This window comes from Lissotriton vulgaris, chromosome 6 (assembly GCF_964263255.1).
Source record: "Lissotriton vulgaris chromosome 6, aLisVul1.2, whole genome shotgun sequence".
NCBI lineage: Eukaryota > Metazoa > Chordata > Amphibia > Caudata > Salamandridae > Lissotriton > Lissotriton vulgaris.
In genome coordinates, this window is record NC_141694.1 from 206604766 (window position 1) to 206630870 (window position 26105).

At 42.8% G+C, this 26105-nt stretch overlaps 1 protein-coding gene across 1 annotated transcript in view; it reads right to left on the reverse strand.

The window, feature by feature from the left end:
• Positions 1-26105, reverse strand: part of LOC147707028 (adhesion G protein-coupled receptor F5-like) — a 1085534-nt gene that overhangs the window by 193900 nt on the left and 865529 nt on the right. Inside the window, exon 15 of the mRNA XM_086926248.1 lies at positions 19834-20006. Within this exon, the coding sequence (XP_086782374.1) occupies positions 19834-20006 (173 nt within the window). The remainder of the gene's footprint in view (positions 1-19833; positions 20007-26105) is intronic.

Below are 26105 nucleotides of genomic sequence, written 5' to 3' on the forward strand. Positions count from 1 at the left end.
ACAAATGGGTGAAAGAAAGAGGGAAGGGGGTCGTCAAATAGGTAGAAAATCAAAAGATTCAAAAATATCAGATAAACCTGCAAAATCGGTGCCTACTAAAGTAATAATTACATCTAATACCCCCGCCATATATTTGCCTGCCCCAATAAGACACTCACATAACATGGGTCCCCAGCCTTTAATTAATATTCAAGCTGCACCTGGTGACGTGGAACTCATTGTATCTCACATGGAACAGTTACTTAAATCGTTCATGCTACCTCTCATCGAGAGACTAAAGGTAATAAACGATAAATTGGACACTCTGTATGAGTCTACTGCAGAGAATACTCTTAAACTGGCAAACCTTGCACTTAATGGCCAAAACAGGGGTACCTCTGTAGATTTAGGTAATCAGGCTGAAATACCACCATTTACCACTTGCCTGATACCAAAGATTGTAGTGGACGATCTGATGCCATCTAAAAATAAGGAGGAGCTGACGAAAGAAGGCCAAGGGAACAAAGCTTTTGTTGAGGATTTAAAAAAAAAAATTTGAAAGAACATTCCTTTACCAACCTCATCATCAAAAAAGGGTAAGGGGGTTAGAGACCGGGCCGATTCTATTAAAAATGTGGTCACTCTCCCTGTTATTGACTTACCGCCCCAATCCGCACCCCTGGTATTGGTGTTAGGAAATGTTCCATCACTTAGTGAGGGAGTAAAGGAGGACTATAGCCAGTTAAAAAATAAGGTGGCCCACTGGCTATCATGTAACACTTCAGAAGGCAGCAGGGTAGGATATAGTGTTATAATTGCCCGACGGGTGTCTTGGTGGGCAGGAAGAGAAAATCTAAAAGTGGGGACTGTATTGTAATCAATTTTAACAGTCCAGAACCAGTAGAAAGGGTACTAAGAGAAGTTATGTATGGTGAGGGGCCAAGGGGCCAGGGTATTGAGATCTTACCACTGGAGTTTTTTTTATGGGAACAGAAACGTCATAGATCTGATAAATGGAACGGGTGGAAATAAACCCGGATGCCGCATTATCAAGCACAACAGGCTCAGGGTCAACTAAGGATGAGGCCACCAGGTGAAATAAGCTTGGGTGGTGAGGGGTTTTCTCCCTTTTTCGAAGGGCAAAATAGATTTGCAGCACGCTCTGGTCTTAACGACTGCTACTGACTGCGTGGTAATACTGTAGTAGCCAATGACTATAACTGTAGTTACGGCCCGTTCTTAAATCAGATGCTAGCATATAAAGTGAATAAAGAAGGAGGAGCCCAGGTAGAAAAGGTCCCTTTGGAAGCCCAACATGTGTCTGATTTGGTATGGCAGAAACGTCCTATGCCTACTAAAAACGAACCAGATTACAACATAAATAGGAATGATGATACAATTTTGATAAATAGCTGTAATATACTAGCCAGCCCTGAAGCAGATGTCCGTGAGGTCGGGAAGGATGCAGAATGTATGGATATTGTTGTTAATGTGGAGACTTCCATGCTCCCTCTTGGTAATGTTTGCTTAATACCAGTTAGCCCCCCACCTTCTCAAGGACAAGTAAGGGTTGTTTCATGGAACATTTGTGGCTTGGAGAGCAAACTGTCTACTAGTGTTTGGGGGGAGTTTATGCAAAATGTTGATATTTTATGCGTTCAGGAAACCTGGCTTCTAACTGAAATGCATCTGGATGGTTATAAGACCTTTCACATCCCAGCAGTACGCTCTGTGAATGGCAGACACAAAGGGGGTATTTGTCTATATGTATCTAATCTGTTGAAGGTCCAGAGAATCGAAAGGAAAAATTGCTCATCCTATTATCAAATGGTATCTGTTATACTATACTCAGGTTTAGAGTTAGTGGTGGTAAACTTCTACAATAACATTAAAAACGCTGATTTTATAGAAGTGTTAAACAACTTGCATGTAGATTTAAACTACCTAAACTCAGCCAAAGGAAGAGATGTAATTTTGGTTTGGGTGGGTGATTTCAACATAAATGTATGTAATTTGGCTGTATGTGGATCCCAGGAAAATGTCGGGAATAAAGTGATGGCATGAATCATTTCATACACAATGATAGAGGGGAAAAAATAAATGACATCATGGCCACTTTTGATCTTGGCTTTGTTAATATGATGTGTTCCCCCGAGGTTAAATTTTGTTCGGCCTTTATGGCAAGGCGTTTTCAATCCGTTATTGACTTTATTATTCTCCCCACCAGATATTCTAAATGGGTGGAAAAATTTATGATCCATCAAAATGGCATTAGTGACCAATTGCCCCTTAGCGTGTATCTAAATTTACCTGACTGTAATAATTCTGCCACCATCGAGTCCCTGGCTTGGTCACAAAATATAGTATTGGCACGTCAGAATGGGTTCGCATTAAAGTGGAGTAGAGTGGACCCAGTGAAAACTACTGATGATATTATATCTAAGGCTTTGACACCTATCCTGGTTTGCCTAGACAAGGAATCCACCAACGATGAAATCTTGGATGCCTTTGGGCATGTTACCACTGTCATTCAGGATTTACTTACCAAAACAAATACTAAGAGATGCAACAAGAGTAATGGTTGGTTTGATTCCCAATGTACCAAAGCATACACGCACCTTAAAGCTGCACTAAGCACAAAACCGAGGAATCACAAATTAATCAGAGTCCGTAGAAAGGCTTACAATCTAGCCCGGATCCATCGTAAAAAAGAAATTAAAGATCTGGCTTGGCAAAACCTGTTGAAGGCGTCGCAATGCAGAGACCCTAAATTGTTCTGGCAGACGGTAAATGCTCCCTACTTTACCAAAAAAGACATCGCGAGAATTGAGATCGCTATAGATGAAAATACGTGGATAGATTTCTTCTCAAATGTATATAAAAATGTAGGTGGGGAAACGGGGAGGCCCTTAGAGGCAAATGGGATGTCTATACAAGAGCATGATCATCTCCCAATAGCCATAGACATTTCATATGAGGAAGTCCTACTTGCAATAAATAGTAGCAAAAATAGTAAAGCCCCGGGCCCAGACGGGATCCCAAATGATATTTTTAAGATGACTACTGATCTTTCTGCCCCACTCTGCACACGTGTCCTAGTGGCTTGTTGTGCTAAAGGTTTTATTAAAACATGGTCTGAATCGGTAATTACACCGATTTACAAAAAAGGGGATAGGGAGAGTCCAGCAAATTATAGGCCCATAATCCTATTGGACTCCCTTATGAAGATTGCGGGCAAGGTGGTCCTAAAGAAATTACAAATTTGGGATGATGAAAACAATATTCTAAGTCTTGTCCAGTATGGCTTCAGGGAGGGGATGGGTACCGTGGAGCAGGTCCTCAACTTTGTGATGCTACAAGGGAAATATACCCGGGCAAAAGGAGGATGTCTTTATGCCATTTTTGTCGACCTTTCAGCCACTTTCGACTGCGTAGATCATGTAAAGTTGTGGCAAATACTGAATGAAATGAAGGTGGAGCCTGCTATAGTGCACTTCCTTCGACAACTGTATTTAGGTGCAACTGCTAAGGTGAGACACGGGTTGAGGGGAGAATGTACTGGGTCTTTCTGCATAGAGAAGGGTGTCAGACAAGGCTGCGTGCTGGCTCCTTTCCTCTTCTCCCTATATACGACCGACCTGGAGGTGGAATTGGAGGCCAGCACAGTTGATTCCCCGATGTATGGTAAAAAGCAGGTTGTCTCCCTTTTCTATGCAGACGACGCAGTGCTAATGGCCAGAACTAGGATGGGTGCCCATAGAGCACTCTCAAAATATGTAGAATGTATGGAAGCAAGGGTTTTAAAATGAACGCTAAAAAATCCTTTGTGATGCTGTTTGGGAAAGGTCGAGCCAAATGTAAGCCCATTAAGGTGGATGGCCTTACAATTGAACATACTAGTACCTCTCCATATTTGGGGGTACTATTGGATGGCTCTGGCTCGTGGGGTCTGGAGGTCAAGAGTAGGACCTTATTGTTTAAACGCTCTATTGCGGCATTGATGAATTTTGAAAAAAAACTAGGGAAAAGACCTCCTGAAATTCTGCTAAGAATATATGTGGCAAAATGTAGAAGCATTGCATTTTTTGGGGTGGGCATTTGGTGCTTCCAGAACGTAGCGTCCTTACAAATAGCAGAACAACGTTTTTTAAGATACTTGTTAGCGCTCCCTCAGGGCACGTCTGTTTTTAACTGTCATGCAGAACTAGGTAAGGACTTTCTTTCCGACCTTATAAAATGACAACCAATTTTGCTCTGGCAGAGAATATGGGCCTCAGAAGCATTGGGCCTTAACCGGGAAATCATTAAGGATGTTATGGCCCTAGATAATGCCGCCTTTGATACGGTGGATCACCGGGTCTTATTACATCGCTTGGCCAAGGCAGGTATCGTGGGCACGGCGCGAGCATGGATTGAATCTTTTCTCACCAACCGCTCCTTCCAGGTGTGGGACGGTAACTCTCGGTCGGAACCTCTTCCTCTTAAGAACGGTGTTCCCCAGGGGTCATCGCTCAGCCCCACCTTGTTTAATGTTTACATGGCCCCCCTGGAAGACGTAGTAGCCCCTTATGGGATTAAAATAATAAACTACGCTGACGACACTCAACTAGTCGTCTCCCTGTCTCACCTTGATAATTATCCTGACAGCTTGTTGAACTGTCTGCAGGACATCCACACCTGGATGTGTGACTCAGCCTTGAAGCTAAACGGTGCAAAGACCGAGATCATGCTTCTGGGAAACAAATGGACATCCATTCCACCCTCGGTTTGGCCTGACTCCTTTGGCGAAATCCCCTCACCTAAAAAGGAGATCAAAACTCTAGGTGTGTGGTTGGAACCCGACCTAACCATGAAGACGCAGGCGACCAAGACTGCTGGTACGTGCTTCGGTCTCTTGCGTTCGGTGCGTAAGATTCTACCCCTTCTCCCTCCGCTATTTAGGAAACTACTGATCCAGGGACTTGTCTTGGCCCGGCTCGATTACAGTAACCAGTGTCTGGGTTCAGGGACCTGTCTTGTGTGTGGGCTATCTACCAGCAGTGTGTAGGTGTAGCCGTCCAGAAAGAAAAGAATTTTTCTTTCTTGTTATCCCCTCACTCACCGGAGTTTCCTCACGGTGACATGCTTCATCATCGGGGTCATCCCAGTTCTCTACGAAAAGGGGCGTGCTGCGACTCTCGAGCTACGAAGGAGCACTATGAAGTGAAGGACTATGTGTAGTGAGAGTAAGTGGAGTGGATGTGTGTGTGAGTGTTAAAAATACCGTGCTAGTGGGCCTCAATGTTTTATTCTGCTCCTAGACCGGTATGTTAAAAGTGGGGTTTGTACTGTGGACCAACCAGTGATGTGGGTTGGTTCAGTACCTGGTCGACATGTTTCACGCTACCCCTAGCGTTTCTTCAGGACCATACAGGGACCAGCCCTGTATAATACCACTCCTAAAAAACCTAGATTTAGGATTCAAATGATAAATTAGTGAGAAAAAATATATTTACAGTGATTGGCGCTGTCCCTACTTGGTACAGGCGTTGTTATGTTCATTGGTGAACCTGTAAAAGATATGAACAGAACAATGTTAAAAATTACTTTGCCCCTTTCTCTGCCGAGATCGGGGTCTTTTAGTCCCTCAGGACGTGCACATGTCCATGCACGTTCGTTCATGCACGTGGTTTATATGGTGTGAGTTTTCCATACAAGGGACGTGCAATCTTTGGAGTCTGTTGTCTGTCGGCGATTGACACTGGAAGTGAAACTACCGTGAGAGATCGTGTCAGACATACAGCTAGTGACTTTACAGGTAACAGTGAATACACAAATCAGGCACACACAAAAGAGAAAAGAAGTTTCGCCAATAATTACATTTGTTGGTGCAATATGGCACATCATGGTCTCATGGGGGGCGGTATCGCCTCGTTGGAAACAATGCTAAAAGGTTATTAAAGGTGTAAAAAAGAGTTAGTATTCCAAAGCATCTACTCTTCAGAGTACGAGTCTCATGTGCCCAAAAAGAGTTCCTAGGTCTAGATGGATATGACTTACTTCCTGATCAGCAATGCCGCATGGTTTTACCTAGCTGCTTCCCCTTGGACCGCATCTTAAGGAATGGTCCGTGGATCAGGGTTTTATAGGTCTTAACTTCCGGTTGGAAGAGACTAGAATGTTGTAGCGGCCATCTTTGGAGGATGTAAATTGACCTAAGTTGGGTCTTTCTACTATTCCCATTTAGTAAAGAGGCCTAGTCATTGGATTGCATTGTTTACATGGGGATTTTTTGGTTACAAGTGGGGTTTCTCAAAGAGTTCTAGTTCGGGATTCAGAAATGTCATCTATTCAAGACACCCCATGGTATGTCACCATTCAATCCTCTGGTACCCGTCTGGAGTTTGAAAACCCAGCGTTGTTCCCGTTCGTGGAGGATTTTCTCGAGATTTTCTCTGTTTTTAACACATTCTAAGACAACCCATCTTAGGTCGTTCGGGGTGTGATTTCTTTCAATGAAGTGGTTGGTCATTCTGGTTGTTGACTTTTTGCAGCGGATGTTGCTTCGGTGTTCCACGATCCTGGTGCTTACTTTTCTTGTTGTCATGCCAACATAGTGCAGATTGCATGTGCATGTGATCAAATATACCACTCCACTTGTGTTACAGTTAGAAAACTCTTTGAGTTGCCATGTCGAGTTGTTGTTGAAAGTGATTTTCTTGGTTACTGAGGTAAGATGACATACGCTACAGTTGTTACACGGGTAGTGTCCGTTCGGAAGTGGTTGTAATCTGTTTGTGTTTTCTGTTTGTTTCGGTCTCGTATGTACCAAATAATCCTTCAGATTTCTTCCTCTTCTATGACTAAACATTGGTTTAGGGATGTTTAGTTCTCCACTGTTCAAAATTGTCCAATGTTTATTCACAATCTTGCTCACTTGATCAGATACTTTGTCGAAAGTCGTGATGCAGATTGGTCTTTCATTGTTCGTAGGTTGTGCTGTTTTCGGTTCCAGGAGAGCATCTCTGTTATTGTTGCTCGCTCTTTTGCATGCCTTTTGTACCATTTTCTTTGGATAGTTTCTTTGTTGTAATTTTATGCTTAGTTCATCAGCTTGGGATTGGTAATCTGATTTGTAAGAGCAATTTCTTCTAAGTCGGAGAAATTGTCCGAAGGGGAGGTTTTGTTTGAGGTGTCTCGGGTGGAAACTGTTAAAGGTTAGGAGACAGTTTCTGGAGGTTGGTTTGTGATGTGTTGTTGTTATTAACATTCCGTCTTTTGCCCAAATATTCAGATCCAAGAACACCAGATGGCTCCTGCTCATGGTGTTGGTGAATTTTAAGAATGGATCTTGGTCATTCAGCCATTCGCAGAATCTCAATGCCTCTTCCTCATTGCCGTTCCATATCAACAGGATGTCGTCGATATAACGTTTCCAAAGTTTTATGTGGTCCATGTGGGGGTTAGTGGTGGTTAGGATTTTCTTTTTCTCTAGTTGATGGACATACAGTCCCGCTATGCTCGGCGCAAAGGTGCTGCCCATGCTGGTCCCATGCTGTTGGCGATATAGGGTTTCTTCGAAACGGAAGAAATTTTCTGTGAGCGCTAACTTCTTTTCTCTTTTGTGTGTGCCTGATTTGTGTATTCACTGTTACCTGTAAAGTCACTAGCTGTATGTCTGACACGATCTCTCACGGTAGTTTCACTTCCAGTGTCAATCGCCGACAGACAACAGACTCCAAAGATTGCACGTCCCTTGTATGGAAAACTCACACCATATAAACCACGTGCATGAACGAACGTGCATGGACATGTGCACGTCCTGAGGGACTAAAAGACCCCGATCTCGGCAGAGAAAGGGGCAAAGTAATTTTTAACATTGTTCTGTTCATATCTTTTACAGGTTCACCAATGAACATAACAACGCCTGTACCAAGTAGGGACAGCGCCAATCACTGTAAATATATTTTTTCTCACTAATTTATCATTTGAATCCTAAATCTAGGTTTTTTAGGAGTGGTATTATACAGGGCTGGTCCCTGTATGGTCCTGAAGAAACGCTAGGGGTAGCGTGAAACATGTCGACCAGGTACTGAACCAACCCACATCACTGGTTGGTCCACAGTACAAACCCCACTTTTAACATACCGGTCTAGGAGCAGAATAAAACATTGAGGCCCACTAGCACGGTATTTTTAACACTCACACACACATCCACTCCACTTACTCTCACTACACATAGTCCTTCACTTCATAGTGCTCCTTCGTAGCTTGAGAGTCGCAGCACGCCCCTTTTCGTAGAGAACTGGGATGACCCCGATGATGAAGCATGTCACCGTGAGGAAACTCCGGTGAGTGAGGGGATAACAAGAAAGAAAAATTCTTTTCTTTCTGGACGGCTACACCTACACACTGCTGGTAGATAGCCCACACACAAGACAGGTCCCTGAACCCAGACACTGGCTTCATTTTTGTAACTGTACCTAGGAGGACGACCTGGTCTTGAAAAAACCTCCTTTTCCCTCTACTCTGTTTCGATTACAGTAACGCCATCTATCTCGGGGCGCCGGAAAACACCCTGGCCAAACTCCAACGCACTCAAAATGCGGCGGCCAGACTTATTATGAACCTCCCCCCAAGAGTGTCAGCCAAGTCTGCCCTCAAAGCCCTTCACTGGCTCCCTGTCCGCCAGCGAGTAGAATTTAAAGCCCTGTGCACCACCCATAAGCTTATTAATGGAGTTGGCCCAGCCGCACTAAAACACATGGTTATACCATATAAAGCCTCCAGATCCCTTCGCTCTGACGCCGAACATCTGGCCATTGTACCAAAATTCAGGAAGGCCAGAACCGGCGGCCGTCGCTTTGCGGTCAAAGCTTCCAAAGGCTGGAATGCACTCCCTCACAGCCTTCGTCTGGAACCCTCGCACACCCTGTTTCGTAAGAAACTCAAGACCCTTCTGTTTCCCAAATAATCCTTCCCTTCCTTCCTCCCCCTTTCTGGTCTGAATCAGATTTACAGCGCGGGGATGCCTACGGGTCACCAGGCGCTCTAGAAATCATAAAATAAATAAATAAATAAATAATGCAAAACAAATTTTATGGCTTGAGTATGTTAGGAAAACGTTAACTGACCTGCAAAGGCCGGAATTATTTAGAAACCGCTGACCCCAGGGAAATGATGGAATTAATAGTTGACAAAATTGTTCCAGGACTTGTAGACCCTACATCCACCCTAATGGTTTTGTCATGGAATCTCTCTGGCCTAAGCACTAAACTAGACAATATAGATGGGGTTTTTTGTCGACCAGTTTCATATTTGTCAACCACACAGGTGTAGTGATCTGGTTTTGTGACTCACATTGCAGAAGCTATAGCCAGGGGCAGCGGCAGACAGTCTGGTGGGAACCCATTTGGTCTACAAAGTACATAACGTGGAGGTGATCTCAGATGACATACTGTGTGTCATATTTTCATTCTCATAAGGTCAAGTAATCGGCAATAATTACATCTATTCCAGACCTGTGAGTAACAAACAAGAATCTCCAACAGTTGGGTAACTCACATCCCATATGGCAGGTGTCCAGGCAAAATAGCTGGCAGCATTCCCAATTCCCAGTTTGAGCCACTAGATATCCCCAGCAGAGAGCAAGTGACAGAGGAGGATAGAGTTTGGCATATCTAGCAAAGCGCTCCATAAAGAAATGCTCGCTATTCCAACTTAATGGCATGACTGTGCATCAGACCTTGCATGTCTGCAATCGGAGAACTTGCTCAGATTAGGAAGGGAGGCACTCTTTCAACAGATTGCCTAGCACTAGCCTGATAGACTATGGCCTTTCGTTACTGTCTTTACAAAGCAAGACAGCAACCATAATGCGCTTGCCCTAGACCTGGACCTCCCCCTCACCAAGCTCACAGCCACCCTAGTACATTCCTTTGATGGTAGACATCATAAAAGCAACAAGTGGGTGCTTGATAACGCGGCTTGCAGTGGCGCGATCCCAGGACTCAAAGTCCTCGAAGTCCTCAAAGTCTATTTACTAGCAAGTGAGATAAAGTCTGGGATACTTTTGCAATATAGATTTCAGCCAGGGCCATGAAACTGCTCTAGTCAGGATTGGGGAAGTATATAACCAACTCTATGCAGATTTTAAAAAAAGCATTTTTCAGTATAAGCCGGGCTTGAGGGAGCGAGAAGAATCCTGCCTTCGTGGTTTACCAGCCATTGCAGGTCTTCCAAACTGGCACTAATCACCGCAATTAAGTCCCAGGATAGATTTGCAATTCAAGCTACGAGAGCAGCTTTAAAGAAAGCTGTCAATAATGCCAACTGTAAATGGGACCAAGGCAGATGGGAGCCATTTCTTGTAGCCTCTAGGGACAAAGATCAAGAAGCGTTCTGGACCATAGAGGCCACTGGGAACACTCAGGGGATTGTTACTATCAAAAGCAGAATTGCTGCTGATGACTGGAATACACACTTTTCAAATCTCTATGCTTCAATCTCAGGTGACAGTGCATTTCCTGTCCCGGTAAGGAGGCCTCAACTACCAGCTACAGACGGCCCGGATGCAACGCATTTTTTTAAATTAATTTTTTATTGAAGTCCTTGATACCAGTACAAAATTATGAATAATATACAATCCATCGACATTTCTAAAAAACTCAATTAGCATAGAAAAACATTTACATAAGCCTGATAGATAAAACAAATACCATACACCAAGTATTGTAGCAAAGTAATATAATATGCTGTAGAGCTTATAAAATCTGCTACCTCCCAAGATAACAATAATTCCTCTCGAATTTAATAAAAAAATGTCCCCCCGGATCTTATCAAATTTTTTGGTACCCCCACTCTTAACGAGAAGGTCCGCTCACTTCTTTTAACCAGTTTCATCTTATGTAACCATTCATAAATAGATGGAATCTGCTCTGTAATAGTTGTAACAAAAGAGATCTAGCCACTGCCATGGCGATATATAGAAATTTAGCCATCTGGTCAGGAAAAGAAAGATCAGGATCAAAACCATACAAAATTAATTTCTCATTCACTGCTATCCTGATGCCACATTCGATCTGAAGATAGCTGAAAATCTCTTTCCAAAATTTTGAAATCTTAGCACAATGAAACATGACATGTGACCAGTTAGCTGAAGAATGATGAATACATCTAAAACAATGTGAAGAATGGCTAGGATACATTTTAGAGATAGAAAAAGGTGTTCTATAAAGTAATCACTTACTAAAAAATAACATTCTCCGCCAAATCCCCCCTCGTAACGTGCTAAAATTAAATCTATTAACGACTAACCAAACATTCAAAGGCATTGCCTGATTTTCCTGATCCAACCATTTTTTAATGGCCTTCTGACTGAGATCCAGCTTCCTGCATTGGGAAAGATGGCGCTTCCAAAACCCCGGTTTTCTCAAGGGTACGTTAACCAATAATTCATTTATTAATTGACTTTGTTGATTTAACTGAATAATATCCAAATGAGTGAGAAACTTTTACACAAAGTTATATGACCCTAATAAAAGGAAATTTCTAGTAATTAATTAAGACATTTTCACCAGGGTAATCCATTTCCCATTTCTCAGAAAGTCTGAAACTTTCGAGAACCCTGCCGCAGCCCAGTTAACAGTGAGATCTAAACATTGTGTAACACCAGTCAGTGGGAGAATGCTGGCTAATAATGTTGTTGAGTTAATCACAGGGATAGATTATCTTTTACCCCCTTGACTGCTGGCCCGTTTCCGCCCCTGTGCTGTAAACAAATGAACAGGGGCAGGCCATGACGAACCCCAGCCGTCATCAGCACACGAGCACCGTAATGCATGACGGCTGGGGTTCGTCATCAGCATGCAAGGGGTTAAACAGAGCCTGACGTTTTTTAAAAAGCCACTGAAGGGACTTATAATGGACTAATTTCGCAGGTTTAAACACCTTCAAAGGAGCATGTACCTGATTGTACCTAGTGTTGGTACAAGAAAGGATGTCAGAATGTAACTCCAAAACTTCACCGCCACAATGTAATATTTCCGTTTTCTTTTTATTTATACAATATCCCCCTAAGACTTCAAAGTCTTCAAAAAGCTGAAATACTTTAGCTTTAACTCACAATTCAGGTTTTATAATAAGCATGATGTCATCTGCATATAATTTCAGTTTTGCCATTGATGGAATAGGGGGGAGGGGGAGTGGGGGGGGAGGGGTATTTCCGCACAGTTCCTCACTGCTATTGCCAAAGGCTCGATGAAAAAAGCAAAAAGGACTGGCGATATGGGACATCCTTGTCTTGTATCGCGTTTAACTAAGACTGACCGAGCCACTGAGGTGTTAATGATTACATTAGCTTTAGCGTTGGTATACAGATTACGAATCAAGGATATCATTTTAATAGAAATCCCAAAGTGCCCTAAAATAATAAACAGTGTCTCCCAAACCACAAGGTCAAAAGCCTTTTCGGCATCTAATAATAAAACTAAAGCAGCTATCTCTCGTATCTCAAAAAAATCCAAGGCCTCAATCAAATAATGAGTGTTAGTAACTAACTGTCTACCCGCGATAAACCCATTCTGATCTGGATGGATCGATTCTGCCGTACATTGATTAAAACACAATGATAGAAGTTTTGTAACTATTTTATAATCCGAATTTATTGTTAACGGACAATAAGAATTTGGATCTTTACTGTCCTTCCCCTTCAAAAAGCTCACTACATTGTCTTGTCTGAAGGAATCTGGTATTGTACCTCCCTCTAACAAGGAATGTGTTAATGTAAGAAAAAAAACAGCTAATGCAGAAAAAAATACCTTAAAAAATTCCGATGGAAAGCCATCTGGGCCACACGCCTTACCATTAGGAAGATCTTAAATAACTCTTTCTAATTCCTCCATAGAAAATGGACTATCCATGGATTGTTGTTCTGTTTCTGAAAGCGTAGGTAGCTCATTAAAAAGGTTTCTAGCAAAGAGGTATCTACTCTCTGATGCTGGTCATAGATGGATTCATAGTGTTTAAGCATAATATCCCCTATCTTAACCGGGTCATCTGTCTCTAAATCAGTAAAAGGGCATTTTAAAGCTTTAAGTAAGTTTACGGCAGCATGTTCCCTAGACTGCCATGCCAGAAATCTGCCAGTGAAGTTGCTTTCTTCATCTATCTTTTGATATTGTTGCCGAAAGACAGCTTCGCTCTGAGCATAGTAATTAGCACTAAGGTCCCGTTTGGCCTGATCTAGCTGAAGTTAGTTAGCCCTAGATGGATTATGAAGCCTTTTTGTACTAAGTACTCGCACTTTTTGCTCTAGATCTTTCTTCTTAGCTCTGATTTCTTTTAGGTTGGCTGCATCCTTTCCGATGAATATTCCACGAATAAAGGCCTTAAATGAGTCCCAAATGATGTTTAATGGGGCTGACTCACAATTTTGAATAAGAAATTCCCTAATCTCTACCTTCATAGATTTAACCCATACTTCATCACTCAAGTACTGTCTATTAAAGACCCATCGCTTAGAAATGTTAACAGAATTTTCTAACTGAATCTCTAAAACGAACATAGCGTGATCTGAAAATCCATTATCGAGAAATGTCTGCTGGCTAAAACAAAGATTTCTAGAGACAAAAAAAATCTATACGTGAAGAGGACTTGAATCTGCCTGACCAGCACGTAAATTCTGTTTTAGATGGAAAGTTCTTACGCCAAGGATCGTGCAAATCAGGAGTAACTACGAAAATCTGTAAAATTTAGTAATATTTTGCGTGGCAACGTAGTTAGGAAAAGGGCAGGTAGGTACCCGGTGCGCACGAGTGATAGTCTGGTCTCCTTCAAATTCTGGAATGACTTTTTTTTATGAATGAGGTGACCCATTGCACTGTATTGGAGCCCTCTAGCCTTTCCGGGACTTCAACTATTCAAAGTTTGGATCTCCGTTTGTAATTTTCCAACTCATCCGGTTTATTTTCGAGTACCTGCTTGCTTTTAGTAGCAGCCTTAACCTCTTCCTTTATCACCGTCATCTGATCCTCAAGAGTCGAAATCCGAGCCTCAGCTTCTTGCTGTGTAAGTGGAAAACTTGAAATTACCTCCTCAATTTTCTCCAGCCGCACATGCATGTCTCTGAGTTTTTTTCAACTCCCGAACCTCCTCTAGAATTAGATTTAGCATGTCTTTAACAGTCATCTGGACTTTGCTCGCTGACTCAGTATTCCAGTTGAGGACGGGGCTAAAGGGATCCACGGTACCGGCTAAATGATTGTCCATATATTCACACATAGACAGCATGCCCTCTGGTGAGGCTACCTTCTGTACAGTAAATTGAGATTGTATCTGGGATTTAGCCAGCGGACATACTGGGGAACCTAGGGCACTAGAGATACCCTCCATCTGGTTGGAAACTTGTACTGGCTCGATGTCCCCTGAGTAAATCTCCTTTTGGACGCTCAACAGAGATGATACCTCATCTTGATGTGATATCACCCCCAGCAGAGGAACAGTGTTTAAACACATATCGGGTTGTGTAATATCTTCAGGGACTCCATGACTAGCTATAGCAAGCTTTGCTCCGGGTGAAGCATTTAAAGGTTGGGTAATCCCTGAGGTTTTCACAGCAGACTGCAGAGCTAGTGCAGGGCTTGCGGGAGGCTGTAGAGTTGTCTTATTCAAAAACAGGGAAAATTGTTTTGACTCCTTAATAGCTGTTTTTACTTTTTTAGGATCAACAGATCTAGTATTATCCGGCCGGAACAGCACTAGACTGGCTGAAATTAAGTTCTTATCGGACGTTGTCGCAATTACTGAGATGCTAGTCTGAATTAATGATCCAGCGGAGGGTGAGTCCTGCACATCTGAGCTCTCAAATGAAGAGTTGAGTTCATGCATATTTGCTGAGGATTTCTTGCCTGCCATCCGAGCAGCTTCTTTTGCTTCTTTGGCTTGGAGGCGGCGAGTTTTAGCCTTAATACGAGCGTTCAGTAGTTTGCTCATATTTCTCCCTTTATACTGCAAGCATAAACCCCTGAATAATCTCTCTCAGTCAGTCTGTCCCAAACGTTCCCAGACACTTCCAAGAGTATTTCTACTGAGGCAAACATTTCTCCCAGTTCTCCCAACAGAGATGCAAACTGGAAGCTAGCGCAAAACAAAGGAAGATTTCTTATGGGCACTAAAGTGGACAACAAAAACTCTCTCAAGTATCCTGGCTTGTTGTAGTTTGTAATGGGGCACACAGAACTGTTTACACACTTTGTATACACTATTGCAGAAATCCAGCAAAGTCCAGCTCAGCCCCTCCACACCTTGCCTTGACTCTTTTGCCATTTCCAGGGACCGATATTTTCCCCACTAGCTGCGTGTTCTTTATTCTTTTGTTTCTTCCTAATGTCTTTGCCGCTGTCTTGCCACTGCTGCCGCTTCCAATCCGGCCGCTCCGATCAGGCATGCCAGAATCACTGTGCTGCCTCGCCGCACCTCACCTCCACCAAGAGGAAGAGCTGCCCAGGATCACCGCCAGTACAGCGCCGCTCCGCATCGGAAACGGCATTCACATTCGCCGCCGCCGCCGCCATACAGTGCCAATCCGCATCGGGAACGGCCTCCACCTTCGCCGCAGCCCAAGAGGGCAATCCCGTGTTTCCCCGTCAATGGTTCCCCGTACCAGCTTCACTGGGAACCGCACACCAGTGGGTAGAAAATGTACGCCGTCATTGCTGGGGGTGGAGTCGGTAATCATGCACGGCTACTCGGAGGCGTGGAACTCCATCGCTGTGCTCGGCCCGGACGCTACACACGAGTTTTCGAATATTACATGCAAAGAAATGGTTCTGGCTATTTGGAAGACTGCCCCGCACAAAGCCACTGGAGTAGACAAAATTCCTGTTGACCTGTTTCTAGCTGAGACTGCGGTTTGAGGTCCCTCCCTCACGGTTATTTTTATTGCCATTATGAGTGAGCTACCAATCCCTCAATCCTGGGCAGGGGCAGAAATAATTCCTATATACAACTAGCATTTGCAATGCAATAGGTCTTGCATTTGCAAGAGTTTTAGCTATTGACATTGTGAATGAAAATGCCTTTTATTTATATGTTTTGAAGACCTGCGTTGCATAAACACACACTTTGTACATACATCCTTGCTTATGAGAAGCATGGATGGCAGTAATAGAAGTACAGTTACTACCAGCCTTGCTTCTCATAAGCAACGACTATAAGAGTAAAGTGCATGTTTATGAAGGTTTTCAAAAAACATAAATAAAAGACATTGTCATTTACAACGCCAACAACTCAAACTCTTGCAAATGCGAGACCTACAACATTGCAAACGCTTGTTGAGCTCTGAGACAGAGGCAGCTGCATCCACAGGCAGGCAGGGACCGTGATGTCATGTGTTTCAAAAGCAGGCGGGAAGAGGAGGCTGCTGCAGCCAAAACAGACCTCCATCTTTAAATGCACAACAAATGTGGCAGAATAAGAGTAAGATTACAGCCCTGTTTACAACACATCTCTGTAAACCAAGAGCACTTGTATTGAATGTTCTAGCCTAAGAAAAGAAATAGTGCTAACAACACATGTAACAGGGGCAGTCCTTGAAAATGGACGGAGCTTTTAAAGTCCATATCCTGAATACAGAATGTCTCACAGAGGCAGCACAAGCACTGCCTACGCAAGACCAAAAACAGCAGCATTGCATATTAGCCTAAAATACTAGGTATTATAGTGTCCACATAAGAGTGGTTTTCATTCTGGTTCATCTTCATTCTTGCAGCATTTGCTTGGTGCATCAACCTTCATGGGTTCCAATTTTTGTTCCCATGTTCTGTTACATGAGGGGCATCGTTCTGAGTGGTCCGGGGAAACTGCATGGGTTCACCACACCTGGAATTCATGAATGCTGCTGTGGATTAGTAATCCAGGGGTGCAGGAATGGACTCCAATTACTCATGAGAACACAAACCAATGTTTGCACCCAATTTCTGTAGTATTTCTTCAATGTGTTTAGTCTCTAAGGCAAGGCAGCCAATAAAACATATTTGCAATGCTATAGGTCTATATGCCATACCTATGGCAGCCATTGTCCCTGCTTCGAAAGTGAAAGCAGGCATGGCCAGCTGAATATAAGCAAAGCACGTTGACTTCAGAAAAACAAAGTAAATACAACTCTACACGCACCGTCAAATAACAAAGTAAAGGGGCCAGTAGCCTTGGGAGGATAAAATGACTCTACACACACATAGAAATGAGGCTATATGAAGTATGTCACTTTTATGCAGAGGTAAGTTGACAAGATGTACATGTTGTACAAACTGCCCTCAACCACAGAAACCTGTGGCATGCTTCATCATAGGGCTGCTAACAAACCTTCGCGCAAGCCAACGACAGAGGTGAAGCAATAGAGGGGGAAACAAGACAAATATAAAGCAAAACTATGCAGGATAAAAAAGGAAAAGTGCAGAGAAGATGATGTTAAAACTGATGAAGGGATCTCAAGAATACCCTTTATTGGTGGACTCCCTGGTTAGATTAAAAAGGTTTTGAACAACCAGTGAATGGTGGTCTGCTGGACTATAATGAACCTACTACCCGTCCACTCAGCAAACTGTCGACATGTTTCAGCCGGTTCCTGCGTTGTACCCGGCTTTCATTATAGTCCAGCAATGGTGGTCTGCTGGAGTATAATGAACCTACTGCACATCCACTCACCAAAGTGTCGACATGTTTCAGCCGGCTCCTGCGTTGTTCCCGGCTTTCATCAAGACTAAAAGAATAGATCCCTAGGACACTCTCCCTACCTCCTACCTTGTGGAGTAGAGTGAAATCACAGTCTGAGTGACTGCTCAGGTCATATGGGTTGAGTAACTCACTCCAACAGAATTTCCGAGTTTCATTGAAAATAGTGTTCGAATTGACGGGGGAGTGATGATGGCTCTCTGTAGTCACACTTACGTCAAGGTGAGCTCATTACGGACATCTTGACCCTCCCGGCGCCGTGTCTGCATAAAAGCGACATACTTCATTTAACCCCATTTCTATGTGTGTGTAGAGCTGTGTACCAGGAGGTCGGAGTGGGGCTTCTCCTCATACCCCTCATCTATTGTGTGTGTGAAAGGATACAAATGACAACATGGCTGGACTAAGGAGGGTCTAACAAGCCTCATAATGAATCAGAAGACAGCATTTACGAAGGACAAAGGATTGGAAATAAATGTCAGTAAAACTAAGTACATGGTTTTTAACCCGTGTCATGCAACACACGCCAAACCCACCTTGAATAGGTACCCATTAGAGCAGGTCCATCTGTTTGAGTAACTAGGCATCACTCTGAACAAGAATCTTGATTGGTCGCCACATATTTCGAAACTAAGGCTCAAATTAGATCAACATGTTGGAGATTTGCTGAAAGTTGACCGGAGCTCCTTTTTCAAACCAGACACTCGGGTGGAAATATACACTCAACAAGCAATGGGCGCAGCTCTCCATGGCGCGAGCTCTGGGGTCACAAGGACATCCCCTAGAAATAGTTGAGAATAGGTTCCTGAGGCAAGTACTGAGCCTTCCAGTCCCCACTCCGCTAGTCCCACTAAGGCTACATTTTGGGCTGAGGTCAATCCTGGAAAGAATCGCAGTCAGACCATTAATATATTGGAGAAAACTATGGGCTACTCCCTAACTGCTGGATTCCCACTGGGGCCTAGAAGAGATACTTTGGCAAACAAACTGTCAAGCCTCAGGCCTAGTTAAACTCTACTAACTAGCAAATCAGAGCTGAAGAGGCAGTTTAGGAACTTTAAAAATGGTATACTCATGTCATACCTGGGGCTGAGTACTTTGACGTACTCCTTAAGGATAAAGGACTTTTACAAAACTGAGAAGTTCCTAGACAAATTTGAACCAAATCTGGCCAGAAAGCAGTATGTCCAATTCAGGCATTAGTCCCTACCTATTTGATCAATCACCTCTAAATGGGTGAGCTCAGATAGACCGTCCCAGATGGACTTCTCATTTTGTGGCCACATCGAAGAAACAGTGGCTAGCACCCTGTTTTTCTGCCCCCAGTAGAGTAGGGCCAGGGCCAAATGGATAATTACTATTTGCAGGACCCTGGGAACCACACATCGTGTAGAGGCCTGCAGAATTTTACAGTATGACACTAGCAGGCACATTGTATTTGCAGTTTCCAGGTTCTTATTTGCATTGTGGCAAACGAGGAGGGAAAATGTCCTACCATTGGCTGATAGATAGGAGAGCAGCGCTGCAAGGCAGCTAGGAGAACCTCATATGAAGGAATTTCGTCTTGGTTGATGTTCCCAATAATATTTTATCTTCAACCTGCTAGTTGTTGAGAATACTGGTGCCTTGTATCAAGTTGACAGATTTAGCTTATAGCCCTTTGAAAATCATTGTGTCTTTTTAACACACAGCATCATTTTTGTGTATATAAAATGTGGTATAATGTTTCACTGATTTTATTTGACAAGATGTAATGTATTTTAATGATGTTTTCGACCTTTTTTTATAGCTTTGCATGTTGTAAATAGCCACATGAGTTCGTATTTTTAATGTTGATTATTTGTATGTCTCTTTTATGGCAATTGGCTGAAATAAAGAGTATTGACTGAATACTATGGACCTCAAAATATTCACCCATAGATACTGACATTAGGCATTTTGCTTTGAAGTGTATTTTTTGCATAAGGGGAAATGCGCTGCATAGGATTCTCAAATAATGAGAACATCTAATTGAATCGGCCCCTTAGTCATTTACGTTATTCTTGCAGTTCCATGTACAGTGCCAACAAGCCCCATTCTGGCAGCTTCAGTTCACTCTGAGTCACTATAAATATAATGAACTATCAGACATTAATTCACACTTACCAGACTTGCTGTCACTAGTTGATTGATGCTCTTAGGAACACACGTTGAGGCTGTCTCCTTCCATTTACTATTGATGCAGATGTATTGTTTTGTTCCATCAAAATCAGGATCGCATTGTATCGTTATGATATCACCTTCCGTCCCATTTACAACTCCAATACATGTAGCTCGGCCTGAAAGTTTGATTGACAAAAAAATAAGTACAAATATGCAGCTATTGCAACGAATGAAACAGGCGACTAGATAGTAGGAATTTAATATTTTGTTACACAGAGTGCTTAGCTCTATTATAAATATCATAGGCCAGTGTTTACCAAACTGTGGGTGGGTCGCAAGCCGATTTTTGGTGAGACCTGAAGTCCAAGCAATAAATAAAGATGACTTTACATTCTACATTCATCAATGGCAAAGGTCAAATGTCAGGCTATGAAAAATTGATGCTTATGTTTTTTAACATCGGGATTGTTGTTTACAAATGCCTCTCACTTTGAAGCCAGAGAAAGATAAATAAAGTGGATTATGTGAAAATCTTGCTGGAATGCATGCAGTGTGAAAGTGAAGGCTGTTGTCTGTCATTGATTGTAACACACAACAAAACGTAAATGCCTATAAATGAACATTCAGCTGTCAGAAAAGCAAAAATAAATCACACTTGTTCGCAAATCTTAAGTGCAATGAAAACAAATTAAGGGATCATAACACTCGACAGCGGCTTCACCATGTCCTGCTGCTGACGGCGGAACCAGATCCTCCGGCCCTTCCCCTTCGCAAACAGGCGATGAAACTCAGTGTGTATTCGGAGCTCCAACAGTGCCGTTCAGCACTTAGTGGCACCGTAAAGAGGCGCTACAGAGAATGTATGAGAAGAAAAGAAAGAGCAGGAAGACCTGCTAACTCGAGCCTTGGTGTTGCGATGGAGCGACGAGGGGATTTTGTGGAAGCTGCCGCTTTGAAAAACGAGATGAAGATTTGAAAGGAGCATATGAAGCTGAGGCTGGTGGAATTGTGGCTTGGAGTGGTGTGCCTACAAAACCTGTGGGCTGATTAACCTGTGTGCTGGGTAAGAAGCCAGGAAGAAACTGTGACTCCCACTGGCGGAGGCAGTGGCGTAATGAAACTTCATGGGGCCCCCCTGCAAAGCATATGGAGGGCCCCCCAGTGGATCGGCCCACCACCTACCTACCACTTTGCCCTACCACTTTGCCCTACCACCCGGATATCTAGTAAATTTTTATTTGAAACCTCCAACATTTAAATGAAATGCTTCTATATTGTCTTTCTCTAAGTTCTAATGAGAAAATGGGAAATACTCTTAGCATACAAGCTACAACATTTGTTACAATGTCAAAAGCGGATTTTGTAACCGAGGCAGCAATCAGAACAATGCCAAGGAGCGGTCCTATTGTCTAAGGGACTGCCTATGGCTGAAGAACAAAGAAGAACTATGAAGGGTCTGAAATAGAATTGAGATTAATGGACAATAACTTGAAACTTTGAAAGACAACCCCAAAACCTGCAATTCAATAAAAACTCGACTGACCATATACATGAGAAGTACACAAGATATAACATAGTATTCTGCGAAAGTCAAGAGAAATAGACTGCTGAATTATCTGCATGCCACACACTAGCGACTATCAAGGGTTGTGCATGATAATAATGTGAACTGAGGAAGAAATTTCAATTTCTACCATCAGGTCTTTATTAGTAAGCATTGCAAAACAGGCAGGCCAACAAGGCTGAGGAAGAAAACTGGTTGGATACTTCAGAACATTGATGCAGACGTTTGTCTGAATTTATCATGCCTGTAGTGTAAACAATGCTAAATACAAGATTTAAGGCACACGTATTACAGACCAGTGCAAGCAACACCATAAATAACACTGCATGTTGAATAAAAACAAACCATATCAGCAAGTACCTAATGACAATCTATACAAACTGTAGTTAGTAAAGCAAAAAAAAAAGTGCAAATACTTTCAAAGTGCAGAATAAAGCAATCAACAATCCAGCAATATACAGAAATTAGGCATGGTTTGTAAAACAATCGACTTTCTTCTTGCATTAAGGTGAAAATACTTTCAAAGTGCATGGTAAAAACAAGTCCAGCAGTATGCAAAATTGAAGCCAGGTTAGTCAAACAATTCGCAGTTCGGTGTGTGCATAAAGGCACATCTATTTCAAAAGAACTGGTAAACAACAACAACTACAGCACCATACAATAATCAAAGCAGTTTAAACTAACAATTCCCTTTTTGAAGGCTCAAATATTTCAAAGTGACTATCAAAACAGTAACAAGTACAGCAGGCAGCAGCATACAAAAATCAAACCACTTTAGTTAACCAATGCCTTTTGGTTTGTGCATGAAGGTGCAAATATTTCAAACTTACTGGTAAAACAACAAGTACAGCAAGCACCAGCATGAATAAATCAAACCTATTTGCTCAGACTAATTCCCCCTTTTTTTGTGGATGAAGGCATAAATATTTCAAAGTGCCTGGTAAAGTAATAACAATTTAGCAGCATAAACATCAAACCTGTCCAGTCAAACAATGCCCCTTTTATTTGTACATAAAGGTGCAAGTATTTCAACGCGAGTGGTAAAAACAAAAACAAGTTTAGCAGCATGAACATTAAACAAGTCGACAAAGAATGCCCCTTTAGTTTGTGCATAAAGGCGCAAATATTTAAGTGACCGGCAAAACAATATCAAGCTCAGCAGCAAAATAAACAAAGCTGTTTACTCAAATGATACCCCCATTGTCTATGCAAAATAAAGTGTCAAGGGGGTGCATATAGTCATGTTAAACTGAATACAATTCTTCTTGCCTCTATAAACGTATGTTCAGAATATTGAGGTAGCCTATATGTAAGCGAACAATATTTAAAGTATGATATACTGGCACAATATAATAATACTTACTGCTTCCTCTTGTGATTCATTTAGAAAAACAGACTATGACTAGGAACAGTACTTGCAGGATCCTGATGAAATTAATTGCAGAGTTTGAAGGCTGCTACAGCAGAAAACCAATACTTAAAAGCTTACACCAGGAAGAGTGACTGGCAAATTAGACTGGTGGCTGAATGCTACTGCTGCTTGGTTCACTGAGTTGGAGAGATGTACTTGACTGAAAGAATGTTTGCCTATTTGCCTTTCTTCATGCAAACTCTTCAGTTAGAGATTTCACATCTCAATGCTTAAAGATGCAAGCCTGAACAGCCTTTCCTGCATCATTGTGCTTCAGAGATAGTTCTTGATTAATTTTAACTTTGAGAATGACCTTTCTGCACTGGCGACAAGTAATTGGAATTGTAGGAAAAAGTTTCAGTGCTGTTGCAACATCCAAAAAACTGGGCAGAATTGCATGTTTTTCAAAAATAAAAGGTCAGCCAGATCCTTTATTGTGCCACCTGAGATAAGTTGTATGTGTCCTTTCAACACTGCTTTGAAAGCGATGAGTTGTTGTGGAAACTCTAGTGACAAGTCTTTTTCGTAATGAGCTGGCAGGGTCATGGCTGCTTCAAACAACTCCTCCTCACTACCTCTGAGAATTTCTGAAGGCATCATGAAATGAAAGCATTGGATTATGGTGTTCATACCAGCAAAACAAGTTTTTATCCGATTTAAACAATATCTATGTTAGCATAAAACACAGACACCTTAAAAAAAAATCAGGATTGCATAACCTTGTCTTCCGACTCTATCCCATAACTCGTGCCCGCTGACCGGGCATAATCTCTCATCAAAGTTCAGTGCTCAGGACTGGTTCTTCCCCAGATCCATCTCTGGAGCTACGTCCTTGTCCAGAAGACCCTATGCACTTGGTGTTTTCGGACATGTTATTACCATGTGGTCCTTGTTGAGGAGCTCGACCAACAGGCTCCATATTTTACAGAATTCCACATCCACATCCTTGGCGCTTTACACAGACGGTCCATGACTCAAGAGTCGCCATGTCCACTACAACCACAGTTCTAACCTTGGGATCTAGTCTTTCCCCACTACGCTGCTATTGTTGGCCTGGCCGGTGCTAACAGTGCAGATGTTGTCTTCCTTCTCACAGGTGGGATGCGTTAGCTCTCCAAGGACCACACAATCCAGCCTTTTACCTCTTATCAGCCTGATGCCCTCTAGGAACCCATCCGGAATCATGGATTGTCATGGGCAGCACCACTATGCGTGTGATCCTACCCTTTCCTTGCAACCCTAGCAGCACCACTCAGACCTTCCGCTCCCGTGTGTTTGGTGCCATCTACTTTCCTTCCCCTGGCTGTCTAGCGAAGTTATCTGCACTAATATATATATCCCCCCATTGCTTTACCCTCCAAGTACTACCCATTTCATCCTCCGACTGCAGTTGGAACATTTGTACCCTGGGTCTGTGAATTAAGAAAGTGGCGTTAAATGTCTTGCAGATGTTGGAGTATGTGGGAGATTCCAAACCACGCCCATATAGGTCCTTTTCTGACCTCAGGTAGGACCCAGTACAGTCTTTGCAAGTAGTGGAATCTTTCTGATTCTGGAATTCATGGTTCCTCCTCAAATCCTCAAATGATTTAATGGTTTTGCCAGTAAAGAAGACTTGCTATGTTATGTTATGTTATGTTAAAAGTTTTTTCTATAGCGCAACATACACCGGATAGGTTTCTTGGCGCGTAGGAACAGGGCGCTACAACAAAAAGTGGATTGGAAGGAATAGGCTGACGTGAATAGCCAGGTTTTAAGCTGCTTTCTAAATTGAAGATGGTTGTCAGCTAGACATAGGGAGATAGGGAGGGAGTTCCAGAGCTGGGGAGCCAGCGTTGAGAAGCACAGCCTGCCATGTTTGTTTCGTTTATATCTTGGGGTGCTCAGGAGGTAGTGGCAGGATGATCGAAGGGTGCGGGAGGGACTGTATTTCTTGATTTTGCTGGATATGAATGCCGGGCCGGTGTCCGTCAGAGCTTTGTGGACAATACAGCCTAATTTAAATGCACAACATTGGCTCACAGGGAGCCAATGCAGTTGTTGCAGCAGGGGTTTGACATGGTGGCGAGAAGAGATTCGGAAGATAAGCCTAGCTGCATGGTTCTGTATCAGTTGTAGGCGTTGTACTTGATAGGCTGGGATGCCGGCATACAGAGAGTTTGCATAATCCAGTCTGGAAATAATTAGCACCTGGACTACCAAAGTGGCTGCTTCTTTCGAGAGGAATCTTATTATCTTTTTTATTTTCCGCAGCATAAAGAAGCAATTGATTTGAGGGTTCATAGATAGATCATTGCCTATCATGATCCCCAGGATCTTTGCCGTAACTGCCGGGGTAGGGGGAGATCCCAGGTGGGTAGGCCAAAAGTTGGAGTTCCAAGGGCTGTTAGTGCCGCCAGTCAAGATCAACTCTGTTTTGTTCGGGTTTAACTTGAGTTGGTTCAGGTTCATCCAGTTGCTAATATAAGTCATGGTATCCCGCAGGTGAGATTCAGATGAACTGGAGAAATGTAGATTGAAAATTAGTTGCAGATCATCTGCATAGTTAAAAACCAACATGTTTCTCTCCCTCAAGGCAGTGATCAAAGGTTGCATGTAGAGGTTAGACAAAAGGGGAGATAAGGAGGAGCCCTGCGGGACTCCGCAAGGGAGTCTGCCTTTCGTGGAACAGTAATGGCCCAGATGAACAGATTGAAACCTGTCTGACAAAAACAATTGGAGCCATTTCAGAGCTTGACCTCCAACCCCTGCACTTCTGACACGGTCGACCAAGATGTTGTGGTCGACCGTGTCAAATGCTGCCGAGAGATCAAGGAGGATTAGGGCCTGGGAGATGTTTTGATCTGCTCCTCTGCGAAGGTCGTCCAGGACCGACAGGATGACAGTTTCGGTTGAATGGGCGGGACAGAATCCAGCCTGATTGGAATCTAGAAGAGGGGATGCTTCTACAAAGAAAAAAGACTTGTACCCTGTAACACCGCCCTCTTTCCACATCTTAAATGTACCCCTATCTAGTCCTGGTGTCAAGTGTGCATTGCTATAGAAAGGGGTATATATGGACAGATCTCTCTTTATTGTGTGAGTGAAAAGCAAGGTAAGGAGGCTTTTGGCACTAGCGAGTACCCCTACCGCTTACCATATACTTTTTATGATGTTCACTTACTATATTTTTCTCCCTTAATATCTGACGAGCACTCATCTTGTATAGCATGGGCCAATCTCAAACACTTGTAGAGGTTAAATACTTTTCTAGCATCGAGGGATAACAATATAGTGTCCTTCCCGCTCCTTCACTTCATA